General features: G+C 42.7%; 1 protein-coding gene across 1 annotated transcript; it reads left to right on the top strand.

Moving 5' to 3' along the window:
- Positions 1-406: 406 nt before the first annotated feature.
- Positions 407-15,055, top strand: irf3.L (interferon regulatory factor 3 L homeolog; the record flags this gene model as incomplete). The annotated part of the gene is given in 10 exon segments (NM_001086119.1): positions 407-449; positions 3,506-3,685; positions 5,670-5,853; positions 6,966-7,066; positions 7,468-7,522; positions 9,102-9,248; positions 10,667-10,765; positions 11,771-12,136; positions 14,004-14,122; positions 14,216-15,055. Coding segments are annotated over 9 exon segments (1,401 nt in total). The 3' UTR covers positions 14,381-15,055.
- Positions 15,056-15,292: the final 237 nt, after the last annotated feature.

Genomic DNA, 15,292 nt, shown 5'->3' with positions numbered 1-15,292 from the left:
GCGACTAATCTCCCTGAATCTGCCCGTGTGTCTGCCCTGAGGCAACTTTGGGCGACTTCGGAAAACGAAACGTTCCGAGTGCCATCCCACCGGCGATTTACAGTCTAGCTGGCGGGAAGGCAGTTTGGGGAGATTAGTCGCCCGAAGAAGAAGCAATTTGTCGCTGGTTGACTAATCTCCCGAAATAGCAGCGTGTGTCTCTGTCCTCAACATGCTTTTTTAGTGATCCTCTGATGTTAGTGAGTGAGTTCTGATTCCTATAGAGCAGCTTGTGGGAAGTAACTGACAATTCCATAGTGACGTCAGTCTGTTCCTTATCCAATCAGAGGTACAAAGGGCAGTCACAAGGTTGGAGACACTAAAAGGAAGTGCAGGGGAAAATGAAACCAGTTTTACTGTAATTAGCACCGATTTGATTTGGCCATTGCAAGTGCTCGGCTTGAATTTCGGTAAGTAGTTCTGGAGTACATGTGTGTCAAGTGCCAGTGCAGAAGGAGGGGAAGATTGCAGCACTTATTTTCCGTGTGCAGAATGACAGGGCGTAGGGAGGCGGCAATGGCAAAACAAACATTGTTGCAATTCAAAGTTTAAACCCAAAAATAACATTTTGCCTCATGAAATCTAAGCAGCTTTCATACATTCATTATGTTCAGTGGTTTTTACGTTGAAAACAGTATCCTCTGCACTGGTGGTTCTGACTTTTGAAACGGTGCAGCAGAAGCCAACAGAGCTGGGAAGAAGCATGACATGCTGGCCTTTCCTGCTTTATTTCATGACACAGAACCAGCAGTGCAGAATGACACCGACAGATACTGCTTTCAGTTGCAATTACATTTACAAATCTAATACCAATGAAACTGTTTAATCTGAACATGTTTTCGTTCCAGTTCTTTAATGCTGCTTTGCCCGGACTTGTATGGGTGTATTTTCCTTGCATATCCTCTTTCATTTCTCCCTGTAACCTTATAACCACAGTGAGGCTGAGACAAACTCAGCCGATTTAATGAAAGTAAAATACTACAGGTATGGGATATATTACAAGTATGGGACCTGTAATGCAGAATGCTCGGAGCCTGGGTTTTCCAGATAACGGATCTTTCCGTAATTTGGATCTTCATACCTTAAGTCTACTAGAAAATCATGTAAACATAAAAAAACCCAATAGGCTGGTTTTGTTTCCAATAAGGATTAATCATATTTTAGTTGGCATCAAGTACAAGGTACAGGTATGGGATCCGTTATCCAGAAAACTGTTATCCAGAAAGCTCCAAATTGCGGAAAGGTCATCATAGACCAAACACTCCTTTATAATTGAATAATCTAAATTTTTTTAAATGATTTCCCTTTTCCTAGTAATAATAAAATAGTAGCTTGTACTTGATCCAAACTAAGATATAGTTTAGCCTTACTGGAAGCAAAACCAGCCTATTGGGTTTATTTAATGTTTAAATGATTTTCTGGTAGACTTAAGGTATGAAGATCCAAATTACAGAAAGATCCATTATCTGGAAAACCCCAGGTCCCGAGCGTTCTGGATAACAGGTCCCATACCTGTGCTGTTTTATTATTACCAAGAAAAAGGAAATCATTTTTAAAAATTTGGATTATTTGGATAAAATGGAGTTTATGAGAGATGGCCTTTCTGTAATTCGTAGTTTTCTGGATAATGGGTTTCCGGATCCCCTGCCTATATGCGTAAACTCATTATCCAAAAAATGTCCACTATCTGGGAATGCTGTTCTCCATAGAGTCTTATTTAAGCAAACAATTCTAATAATGATGGATTATAACTCATAAATCTATCTTGGTGGCAAAAATTTTTCTTTTAATGTCTATCTTTTTTTTAGTAGCTTTAAGATATGGTGATGCAACTTTATATTGTGTTTGTATGAAGGCTTTGTACAAATACTCATGCAAAAGTTTTTAGTAAAGTAAAAATATACTTATTAGGAACTGGAAAACAATATAGGCTATAGAAACGTATTAGGCTTGCTTTCTGTGTCCTAATCTGTGCTAGGCCAAATAACATTAGCACTGGAGGGAAGCCTCCACTTAAAGGAAAACTATACCCCCCAAACAATGTAGGTCTCTATTAAAAGATACTGAGTAAAACAGCTCATGTGTAAAACCCTGCTTCATGTAAATAAACCATTTTCATAATAATATACTTTTCTAGTAGTATGTGCCATTGGGTAATCATAAATAGAAAATTGCCATTTTAAAAAATAAGGGCCGCCCCCTGAGATCGTAAGATTCACTGTGCCACATACAAACCACATGTAAGGTCACATGAGCCAATCAACAGACAGAGTTCTGCCTTTTGCTTCCTCACTTCTTCCTGTTACAGTTAAGCTGGCCATAGACGCAAAGATCTGATCGTACGAATCGAGGATTCGTACGATTTTCGGAACGTGTGTGGAGTGTCCCGACATTTTTCGTCCGGCGGAGATCGGTCGTTTGATCGATCGGACAGGTTAGAAAATTTCTGTCGGCTGCCGATAATATCTCTGCGTGTATTGCCGATCGTACGATTTTCAGTGGGAGACTGTCACTGGCTTTGGTTGGACATAGATATCGTACGATTGCTGTCAGGGGCAGAACATTGCTGATCTGTTCTTTTACTAATCTGACTGGTAAGACTTTGATCTGAATGGTTAGTGGCGGGTCGGGAGATGGGAAAGTCCGATCGTACGATGATTCGTACGATCGGATCTTTGCATCTATGGCCAGCTTTAGTGTTGTAGTATTTCTGGTCAGGTGATCTCTGAGGCAGATAGAGTCACGAAATGGTGGTTCAAGGCAAGAGATGTAAAAGGGCAATATTTATGTAAATATATATTCCAGTTTGGTAAGATTCTTTAATATGTCATTCAATTTGATATAAACTATCTGTTGCTTAAAGGAGAAGGAAAGCTACGGAGGCATTTTATTGCCAATAGATTAACTGCAATAGTGCAAGCTAGAATGTTATATTTATTCTGTAGAATGTTTTACCATACCTGAGTAAAAAGCTCTAGAAACTCTCTGTTTGTTTAGGATAGGAGCTGCCGTATTAATGTGGTGTGACATCACTTCCTGCCTAGGTCTCTCCCTGCTCTGGGCTCAGATTACAGTAGAGAAGGGGGGGGAGCAAACTGAGCATGCTCTTGCCCAGGGCAATGAGGTTTAAGCTGAAGGCAGGAAGTCTGATACAGAAGCCCATGTGTACACAATAGAAGGAAAGAAATGCAGTGTTTCTTTTGACAGGGGATTCAGAGCAGCACTACATTGGGGGTTTACTGGTATAGTTAGATGGACCTTTCTGATAAGACTTACTAAGTTTTAACCTTTCCTTCTCCTTTAAGTATTCATTTTGGGGGTATAATTGTCCTTTAATAAAAAATACTATAAAAAAAAGTCATCATTCTATTAAGATACAGTGATCCAAATTTCAGAAAAGCCCTCAGGTCCCAAGCATTCCATATAATAGATCCCATAATATAGTAAAATCCCTTTCTTTCTACAGGGTGGCCTTTCCAGCATGGGCTCACAGAAGCCACGGATTATCCCATGGTTAATCAGCCAAATTGGTAACCCAGCATACCCGGGCCTGATTTGGATGAATGAAGAAAAGACCAGGTTTCGTATCCCTTGGAAACATGGATTGCGTCAGGACAGATGTGATGCTGATGTCAAAATATTTGAGGTAAATGTGTTCTCTTAACATTTTCCATTTTTTTCCTGCCATTTGTCATAGCATGAGGTGTTACATTAGTCTATTAATACTGATATGCCAAAGGCAAAAATATAAATAAAGATACGATCATCTTTAATTTCAAGGAGTCGTCAACTTTACATCATTCAGCTGCCCCTAAAACCTATTTAAATGTAAAAGTGAACGCTATAAACTTCTCAAACAAGAAATATGTGTAGGAAATATGTGTAGAAGTGCCCTGCAATATTTTACAATTTACAAGATTTTCCTTCTTGTTTGCAGGAGCTGATTAATAATAAATTATAAAAAGGCAAGAGCTGTCTTTAGGGTGGGTGCCATGTGCATAATAGGCCCATAAAGTGGCACTGTAGTAGTGATGTGCGGGTCAGGGTTTTCCTTACCCGCACCCGACCCTAACCCGCCATGCTCCAACCCGCGCCCGCACTTCCGGGGTCCTTTTATAGACCCGCACCGACCGCCCCACCGATGACGTCACAAAAGGGGAGGGCGAGCAGACGCGAGACTATAAAACCGGAAGCCGGAAGTCGGAAGCCGGCATTTGAGCCGCACATCACTACACTGTAGGTATCAGTGGAAAGGGATATCGGCTATAGAAGGGCAAGATGGTGGCAGTAGGTCAAGATGAATATAGTACGACGATGGTAACAGTAGAGCAAAACAAAGACAGGGCAAGATAGCACTTTATATCAGTGTTGCCCAACAAGTTATAGTACTTTTGCTAGGGCCAGATGATGTGGAGTTTGGTCTGCGCCAATTCGATAGCGAATAGGACCATCTCTAGCCTTCATTCGCACTCTATCACCAGGCGACTTTTCACTCTGTCGAACGAGGGTTGCTCCGCAAATTCACTAAATTGCGGATTTTACTCAACATTACATCTTTCGCCAACTCAGACCAGGCAAAGTGCTTAAAAGTAGCTAGATCTTCCTCAATCTCCAAGTGTGCTGAAAATGCATTAAAGTTCCAAAAATGCTGGCGACTTTTCCTTTTTTGAAGCGGAATTGCCTGCAGAAGTCCCAACTTAAAGTTTTTTTGGCTGACAAACCTTTTTTGGTTTTCTCCAGACATTTCCTAACATATGGAACATTCATTTTACAGTGGGCTCATGAGTAGGGCATTATATTAACTCTCTTGTCTTTATTAAAGGTTCCCTGGACATTTGTAATAAAAAGTGGTAACTTCAAGCATTTGCACCAACATTTATAATAAAGACGTCCATACAAAATGAAATTACCCACCGTATGCAAATTGACGTGAGCGCAAGATCACTAGCGAATTTTCGCTAGGCACAAACAAAAACTAGGGCATCTTCGCTATGAAATGCTCACACAGCCAAAGTAACACTAGTAAAAAGTCGTCAGTATTCGACGCCCCGGAGGAAACTTCGCATTTTAGTGAATTAGCATATTTGTAGCGCATTTGCGCCTGGCGAAGTGGTGCAATGGGTGCAAAGCTGACGCTGGTCGAAAATTCGCCCGTTAGTGAATCTGTCCCCTTAACTCAAGTGAAGACAAACATGGCGGCTTTTGGTGCTGAAACGAAAGATTTAGCATTTTGTGCTGAAATCCGCAATGTCTGGCCCTAGCCTTGATCTACAAAAGAAAAAGTACTATTATATAAATAATGTGACGTTGTCTGTTTTACATTAGGTGCTGCCACAGTATAAGAGAATGATACATGGAGCATTTGTATTGTTTATCTTTTAAACTGCTCAGAGTGGACTGACATTAGTGGGAAACCTAGCAAGTAGTCCTGTTGAGAATCACAGTTAAAAATAGTATTGTTACAGAGCAACACATCACAAACATTACTAGATCCTTTGATATGACATACTTTTGTGATGGATATATTTTAGAACATCTTATACAATTTAAGGCCAGAATATGGAGGCCTTTCTGCTATTTAATTGAGCAGTACTGTGCACCTGTCTCCAAACGTTTTTCTTTCCTTGCAGGGCTGGGCTATTGTCAGTGGTTCCTATGACCCCAGCAAGGATCAGCCTAACCCAGCGGTGTGGAAAAGGAATTTCCGCTCGGCACTGAATCGCAAGGCTGGCATCAATGTGATTGTAGACAAGAGCTCAGAGTCTGTTAACCCTCACAAGGTCTATGAGATCCAAAAAGGGATCAGCGTGGAGGGTTAGTATTATGTATGTGGGATGCGGCGCTTCGTTTTCCAAATTCACCCGAAGTTTCCTCATGAGGCAACTTCGGGCGACTTTGGAAAACGAAGGGCCGCGTGTGCTTTAGCGCAGGCGACTTTTCATCATAGCGGACGGGAAGACACGTGAAGGCAGTTCTTGGAGATTGTCGCCCAGAAGAAGATGCGATTAGTCCCAAATCTGCCTGTGTGCCACAAGCCTTAAGCTACTAAAATGCTTTACACTTTAAACAAAATAGGGATTGTTTGTCCATATACTGCAATATATATAAGCTGGTAATATATGGACAAACAATCCCTGTTTTGTTTAAAGGGTAAAGCATTTTTTAGTAGCTTAAGGCACAAAATGTCTGTGTCCACATGTATGTGTGAGTGCAGAGGACCTCTTGTATTTATCTATATGAATTTTGGGGTGGGTCACTCATTGCTTAATGGTTTTAAAAAATTAGTGTTGAGCACCACTTTCCCTTGTTTGTTATTGCCAACAGTCATTTGCAGACACAGTAACTCCCTAACTGGATAAACTTGTGCAGGATCAATCCATGCTCCTTTTGAGACCACTGCTCTGTTATGCAAATGTCTTTGCTTGTTCTCAAGAGGAATAGAGGTGTCACAAACCCAAGCTACTACCCCACCTAAATTTACCTATTCACCAATGTCGCCTTCCATAGACTTTTATGGAAACTTCCTGATCACAGCTGGTGTGAGAAGTTTCCATCCCAAAAATACTGTGAATCAGCCTGGTGTGACATTAGCAATAAAAGACTTAAGTAAATATAGATTGCGTTGTACATTGTTAGCTCCATAACCTTAATAAGTGCAAAAGGCCACATAAAGCCAAGAGTAAATAAAGGCTTGTTTAATGTTATGGCATAGGTCTACTGCGCTGCTATTATATGATAGCGTCACCCCCACTTATTTATCCTCTACTTTTCCCTGTCTATCTGTCCTCCTCCTATTCCTAAGGGAAGTACATGCATAGTACTCTACCCAAGGTGTGTTCCTTGCCCTTGTTTGTTCTATATGTGGAACACAATGCCAACAGGGCGGCAATATTTAGCATGTATTTTAAATCTTTGTCTCTTAACAGGTGAAGTTGCCTCTGAAGAGACTTATATGAATGACAGCATTAGCCCTTCTTCTGATTTATTCTCAATAAACAGCCCCAGGAGCAACACAAGCAGCAATATGGTAGGTTTACACAGAGACGCAGAATTCCCTGCTTTGCAGACAATGCTCGGAATTGATGTCCAGAACATGCAGACGGCAAGGAATTAGCCACAAATTGATATAAAAGGTAATTATCCCCATCGTGGCCTTCTGTTGCCATCTTGGCAGAAAAGACTTGTCATTTCCCACCCTCCTGCCTTCAACGGATGTAGGGCCAATTATATATGAGTTGTCACTCCAATTTACATCCTCAGTTTATCCTGATGTTGCTCTGACAACCAATCAGTAACTATTCTGCAGCCTGTAGCACAACCCTGGACCTGAAACACTACCCAGTCACCCTTATTTGATTAACAAGGTATCTTTACCCACTTGTGCAGTTTGATTGATCCATATGTATGATTCTCCTCTTGGTTCCCTAGAATGCAACCCTATCAGAAGGCATAATGCAGCTACAGCTCTCTCATACTGAAGAAGGTAAACCCCCCCCCACCCCTGTTCCATCTGTAATGTTTGTTTTATGCAAAAAAATCTGCTTTATCTTATAATGAACTTTTATTTAAATGTATGCAACCATGTGCCACAAAAAAACATAAACACTGAAGACCAACTGCAAAAAAAGTCTCGTGATATCAATGTCTGCATCATTCTTAAAGCTAGAATAAAGGTGAACGACCCCAAAGACATGAAAAGTTTCTTTTAGATTGTTCTGATTCGCAGAAATGCAAGAATACTTTTTTGGTTACACATGAAAAAAAAATAAGAGATCTGTGCTGAGCCACTGAGACTTCAATGTCCTTGATAGTTTCAGGGCTTTTTCATAAGAACCACATACCACAGCAAACCCTTTCTGTTCCTATTTTCCAAAATCACAATTCACAGTATTAAGATTTAATTCTATAATAGCATAAACAGCTTGACCTTTGAGTGCCCCCTATTGGTAGATTTTGAACTAATATATATATATATATATATATATATATATATATATATATATATATATATATATATATATATATATATTAGGGATGCACCGAATCTTGGATTCGGCCGAACCCCCGAATCCTTCACATAAGATTCGGCCGAATACCGAACCGAATCCTAATTTGCATATGCAAATTAGGGATGGGAAGGGGAAATTTTTTATACTTCCTTGTTTTGTGACAAAAAGTCACGTGATTTCCCTCCCTGCCCCTAATTTGCATATGCAAATTTGGATTCGGTTCGGCCAGACAGAAGGATTCGGCCGAATCCTGCTAAAAAAGGTAGAATCCTGGCCGAACCGAATCCTGGATTCGGTGCATTCCTAATATATATATATATATCTTCCTTCTTATCTAAAAAACAACCTAACCACGCCAAATAATTGTCCTTGTAATGAATGCCAACAATGAGATGTGGTAGGTGGATATGGAAAGATCTCTATTATAAGGGCAGAGGCGAAGATTCGGAAAGATTAGTCGCCCGGCGATAAATCGCCTCTTCTTCGGGACAACTAATCTCCCCGAACTGCCTCTCGTCGGCTAGAATCGAAATCGCTGGCAGGATGGCACTCAAAGCGCTTAATTTCCGAAGTCGCCTGAAGTTTTTCTTGTGAGGCAACTTAGGGTGATTTCGGAAAACAAAGCGCACCGATTGCCATCCTGCCGGCGATTTACATTCTAGCCGATGGGAGGCAGTTCTGGGAGATTAGACGCCCCGAAGAAGAGGAAATTTGTCGCTGGGCGTCTAATCTCCCGAATCTGAGCGTGTGTCTCTGCCCTAACGTGGGAACTGATACCAACTGGGCAGCAGGTGTAACCACAAAAGATACAGAAGTAATCTGTAAAACAAACAATGTGCAGGTCTGTTCCTGACTGATTATTTTTATGCAATTTTAGAAGAGATGACTAGATACCTTTAGCTCCATATTGAGTATTATGTCTAGGACTGGAATTGCAAACATACAGTTGTGTAATGAGCCACAGGTTGGCATCTTAGAACTAGAATGTAATTGTGTGTATTATGGGAAACATACAATGCTGTATTGTTATTTTCTCTTCTGTTCGTGTGCCAGATCTATACTGTTCCCCTGAAGACAACCAAGCCATGCCATATAGAGATCGATATAACTCTCAGGAAAGCTGGTTCTCTGGCATTTCCTCCCCGGAGAGGGTTGGAGATGCTGATACCCCTGCATACAGTACAGCTCCTGTGCACATGGGTGAGTCACATTGCTGGTAATGTAAGAGACAGGGCCGGAACTAGGGGTAGGCAGAGTAGGCACGTGCCTAGGGCGCAAAGCTGGGGGGGCACCCAGCACGTACCTCCTCTGTCGCTCACCCCATTGTCCGGCCCTGTCTCTCCCCGACTGCCGTGGATATTTTTTCTTAATTGCACTTTTGCACATGCGCGTACGTAGTTTTGCGCATGCGCGCCATAGCGCAACTTCGAGCATGCGCGCAATAGCGCAGTTTCACGCATGCGCGCTATAGCGCCGTAACTCGCATGCGCACCACAGCACGCACTCATCCGGCGCCGTGGCCAGCCAGGTTGCCTAGGGCGTCTGGCTGGGTTGGCCCGGCTCTGGTAAGAAATTCTGTTATTATTTTTATGGTGTCGTTTTTATTTCTAAATTACACTGTTTACACTGCAAATAATTCACTGTACCATATAAAATTTCATTCCTGAACCAGCAAGTGTATTTTTTTAGTTGTAATATTGGTGTGTAGGTGCATCTCAGGTCATTTTGCCGGGCCATGTGCTTTCAGAAAGAGCCAGCACTTTAGGATGGAACTGCTTTCTGGCAGGCTGTTGTTTCTCCTACTCATTGTAACTGAATGTGTCTCAGTGGGACATGGATTTTACTATTGAGTGCTGTTCTTATATCAGTCAGGCAGCAGTTATCAGACCCGGACTGGCAATCTGTGGGTTCTGGCAAATGTCAGAGGGGGTGCTGTATGTTTCCATAGACAGTCACTATTTATTGGGCTGGTGAGGGGCTGTTTGGGCCACTGTGTACCTAAAATGCCAGGGCCTATTTTGATTCTCAGTCCAGACCTGGCTGCTATCTTGTGTTAGGGAGCTGCTATCTGGTTACCTTACCATTGTTCTGTTGTTAGGCTGCTGGGGGGGGCTGATATCACTCCAATTTGTAGTACAGCAGTAAAGAGTGACTGAAGTTTATCAGAGCACAAGTCACATGACTAGGGGCAGCTGGGAAATTGACAATATGTCAAAAAAAATGTGTTTGCTCTTTTGAGAAACGGATTTCAGTGCAGATTTCTGCTGGATCAGCACTATTAACTGATTTAGAAAAAAAAAACATTTTTTCCCATGACAGTATCCCTTTAAAGGAGCAGCCATGGAGTTGGTTCCTCAATTTTGCTCAATTACTCTGCTAATTATAAATATATAGGAAGCAACATCTTGTAGGCATGCAAACAGCAAGTTGTAGATATTATATTGGGCCACTGTGGTCCCTCTGAGGTCAGGGGTGCAAAGTGTGGGTCAAATTAAAGTGATATACATTAACTGAGATTTCCCCATCTGAATCCTGTCCATCAGGAGGCACTGCAACCAGGAGATATAACACTTCATGCCGACCACTTCTCAGACTTTTGAATTTGTTTGTACTCACAGGGGCACATGCTGAAGCCTTACCGGCGGAGGTCGCCACAAATCAAGGAAGTCCACTACAGCAACACATCACTGATCATTTTTTCCAAGACAGGACATTAAGTAAGAATATTGATTTTATAAAACATTCTTTTAATGTAATGTGCTTTTGATGATGAAAGACTGAAATTGTAGGGGTCGTTTCAGAGGCGTAACTACAGTGTGCCAGGCCCCCTGCAAAAATATCTTCGGAGAGCCTAGCACACTGTCCAACCCACCCACCCATCTTCAATGCCAAATGCCTCCTCATGTCCGCTATTCCCCGACCTCTCCCTCCCAGTACCGAAGCAGCCTGCATCCACCTTCCCTGGCCAAAGGTAAGAATATGGCTGGAAAGGAGGGTGTTCCACATAATTGTAGTGGGTCCCCCCTGTTCCTTGGGCCTCCCTGCAACTGGGTCCTTTATCAAACCCCTGGGTGCAAGAGCTCTAAATGGCACAAGAGTATGGCACTTATTGCTCATCTACAGAACTCTTGTATCCAGGGGTTCACTACTTTTTGCAAGGTGTGCCGGATTAAAAATCTAGTGCTCCCTGCAGAATGCAGTGTTAGAAGGCACAGCTCAGCAGGCAGCCACACTCCTCGATGTGGGTGGTGTGAAAAGGGCTGTAGCTCTGAGAAGATATGGGGTAGGTGCAGAATATTTGGCTGAGAGAATAAAGTGTAATAGCAAGGGTTAACTAGCATTTGTCATTGGTGGGCAGCGATGGGGCAAGTGTCATGTAGCATTAGCCAAAGCAAGCAGTGAGAGGAGCAGGCTGTAAATGGTAATGCACTTTGCTGTAGTTTCGTGTCCCTCACATTATCATAAATACATATTTAAGGGGTGGAAGGGGTCAGGTATATAGAAAGTACAAATGGCATGATGTCCAGTTGCACTAGATATATGCAAAAAAAAACTAATTGCATGTTGTGTGTGGGATAATAATTCCCTTATATATCGCTATGCACAGTTAGGATAATTTTGCCCAGGCAGAGGTACTGAAATGTTGTCAGATGTTGTCATTGATACTTTGCCTTTAATCCTTGCAGTCTTTGACTAATGGTTTGGTATCCATTTGCTTATAGGGACAGAATTCGAAGTGACTGTATATTACAGAGGAATCGAAGTTAGTAAAACTCTGGTAAAAAACCCACACGGCTTCCGCATTACATCGAGAAAACACTCATCACCAGGCAGCTACTTGGACGATGTGGTTCTGCCATCGCCAACAATGATTGCCGATCAGGCTGTTGTGGGTGAAATACACAAACTGTTGCGGAACTTAGAAGAAGGGGTCTTGGTCGAGGTGAGAGGAGGCTCCATCTGTGGGAAGAGGCAAGGAAAGTGCAGGGCTTTTTGGAGCATGACCGAGATGCCTGAAATCAGTCAACCCAACCAGATTGACAAAAACGACTACTGCATTCTGCACACACTGCAGCAGTTTGTAGCAGGTACGCCTCTCCATTCTGTCGCCTTTTTTCATCTTAAAGGAGAAGGAAAGTCATCTTGCACTTGGGGGTGCCAAATGTTAGGCACCCCCAAGTGATTGGATTGACTTACCTGAAACCCCCGGGCTCCTATCAACAGAAAACTGCACCGGGCCGGGGTTCTTCTAGCGAGCACCATGGATCGATCCCCTTCTGGCTTCTTCTTTCTTCAAATTTCCCGGGGCAGACACATGCGCAGCCAAGCGAAGAAAGAGGAAGACGGAAGAGGATCACTCAGTGGTACTCACTGGTATTACCCGGTGCAGTTTTCTGCTGATAGATGCACCAGCCTGAGGTTTCAGGTAAATCAATACAGTCACTTGAGGGTGCATAACATTTGGTACCCCCAAGTGCACAAAGACTTTCCTTCTCCTTTAAGGGATAGTGTGGCTGGAACATATTGCTTTAATAAAGCTTTGACAGAACATGTCAGATAGACAGGCAGGTGCTACTGTGACTCTGAAAAGTACAAAAAAGGGGCACAATCAGAGCTCTTTCACCCCTTTGCTCTTTTGCATTCCTATGCAAACTTTTCACATGAAACAACTTTTTTTCCACTGGATTGAATTTGGGCTTATTTTCTTCAATTATAATGGCTCCTATTGTTATACAACTTCATTATTTGCTTGCCTTCTTTAGAGAGCAACCAATCTCAGTGAACAGGGCATAATAGTTTTACCCCAAGCAGGTCCGAACTGAGTATTAAAATAGGCCCTGACATTTCAGGTACACAGAGGCCTAATCAGCCCACAAAGAGGCCCAAACAGCCCCAACTAGCCCACTAAATACTGACTTTCTATGGCACCTTATAGCAGCCCCTTTGCCAATACGGGCCTGGCCCAAGCCCCCAGCAAAAGTGAAAGGATGGGCTCATCTCTATGTGTGCCCCTCTCAAGCACAAATCTGCAGCACCCTCTCCCCCCAGAAGCTGAACCTCAAGGTTGTGTTGAAGACAGAGCCGCGCCTACCCGGCCAGGCGCCCTAGGCAACCTGGCAGGCATGGCGCCGGCTCAGTGTGCGTGAAACTGCGCATGCGTGAAACTGCGCATGCGTGAAACTACGGTCCAGCGCGCATGCGCAAAGCTTCGCTACAGTGCGCATGCGCGAAATGGTGTTCACGCATTTTCGTGAAAGACACTCGGCAGACTGAGAGAGACGGGACCGGACACAGGGTAGGCAACAGAGCAGGTACGTGCCTGGCGCCCCCCAGCTTTGCGCCCTAGGCACGTGCCTACTCTGCCTACCCCTAGTTCCGGCCCTGGTTGAAGATATGTGTTCACTGGCTGTGGCTACCTTCTAGTATGGAAATGCACTAATATGGGTAACCACCAGGGGTACAGAGTTTAAAAAAAATAAGAATAGGTCTTTTATAAATCTTTTAATTACTGAAGGCATATACAATATTATATAAATATAGTAATGCTATTCAGGTCCGGACTGAGAATTAAAATAGGCCCTGGCATTTCAGGTACACAGAGGCCCAATCAGCCCACACAGAGGCCCAAACAGCCCCCACCAGCCCACTAAATACTCACTTTCTATGGCACCTTATAGCAGCCCCTCTGGCATTTGTCAGAACCCACAGATTGCCAGTCCGGGCCTGATGCTATTAATGAGTAGGGCTGTGGCTTACGTGGCAGGTCAATTACCAATGAAAGGGCTGCTACTTGCTGCAGATCCCATTCACTAGAAAGAAAAGAACCGGTGGGCCCCAGGACCTGTGATTTTAGCAGTTATTACCAGCTCAGGGCAACTTTCAAATTCAGGTGCACAAGCTCTTCCGACATGCATATTGAGATGCCAAATTACCAGTCATTTTATTTGACTTCAGAACTGACTGAATTCATCGAACGCACCAGGAAGTCCTCCCCTCAGTACCACATTTGGATGTGCCTTGGAGAACTGTGGCCTGATGTTCGGCCATGGAATAAAAAATTCATCATGGTGCAGGTGAGTGCTACAAAAGGGCTTTCTGGAGTAATAACCTGTGAAAATGGCTGTTGCTCATATTAAAAAGCCTGTTGTGTTTATCTTCCCATTCAGATTGTACCTGTGTCAATGAAGTTGCTTCATGACATGAGTTACAGTACGGGAGCCTCTTCTCTCCATAGCAGTGAGATTAACCTGGAAATCTCGGACTCTCTCTCCAGTACAAATGACGTGATGGCTGTTCTACGAGAACTCCACGAGATGATGGACTTTGAATAGGCTCCCAATATGCTGCTCGGTAACTGTGGTTTTCACCATTGCATATCATGTGGCCAAAGCCAGAAATGGCTTTAGAAATAAAGCCTGTAGGGTCCATGCAGCCCTACGTGTATCATATGCTGAAGGAATGATCACAATAGTGACTAATTTCATCCAAAATGGTTATCCTTATTAATTTGTTTCCACTGGGTCCCACCAGTAGTCATGAGGTCTGCTCCCTTCCTGCCCAGCCACCAGCTCACCTCCCATGTAATTTCATTAGATTTTCTTTGGCCATTTATTTTGTACCCAAATAGTTTATGCCACAATTGCTATCCATCCCTGAATGCCAAGGATTAATCCTGTTTCAGAGTTACCTTGAATTTGTTTTCGAAATAAACAAATATAAAGGTGCGGAAAGATGATTATTAGTAATAATTTACTGTGATCAAAATAAATACAACCATTAGAAAATGCAATATCTTTAAAAATACACAGTGGATCACTTATAACACTTATATATTGAGGGATTCCTAATGTGTTCCAATAAAAACCTGTCATTAATAATCACCCATAAACACAAAAACAATATTAATTGTGGGAGTATTAGCTTTTAAATGGTAGGGAAGCAGGTTTCTTATGCAGAAAAAAGACAGGGATGCAAAAATGTAAAAACCACACACTAAAAAAAAAAAACATTGGTGGCTATGGTTCCCACATGTTAATAAGAAAATATTGGTGGTCAGAGCCCCCCCATTAAAAAAAACATTTGGTGTCAGGGCCCCCATTAAAAAATATTAGTGGCTCGGACACCTCATGGGGAAAAAATTAGTGGCCAGGCCCCCCCCCACCATGTTATAAGATAATTGGTGGCCAGGGCCCCCCTTAAATGCCCATGTAAAAAAACTTGCCCCCCCAGAAGTTTAAAAAACG

Source organism: Xenopus laevis, chromosome 7L (assembly GCF_017654675.1).
Source record: "Xenopus laevis strain J_2021 chromosome 7L, Xenopus_laevis_v10.1, whole genome shotgun sequence".
NCBI lineage: Eukaryota > Metazoa > Chordata > Amphibia > Anura > Pipidae > Xenopus > Xenopus laevis.
Note: the sequence above shows the minus strand (reverse complement) of the source record. Positions and strands in the feature narration are given on the sequence as shown.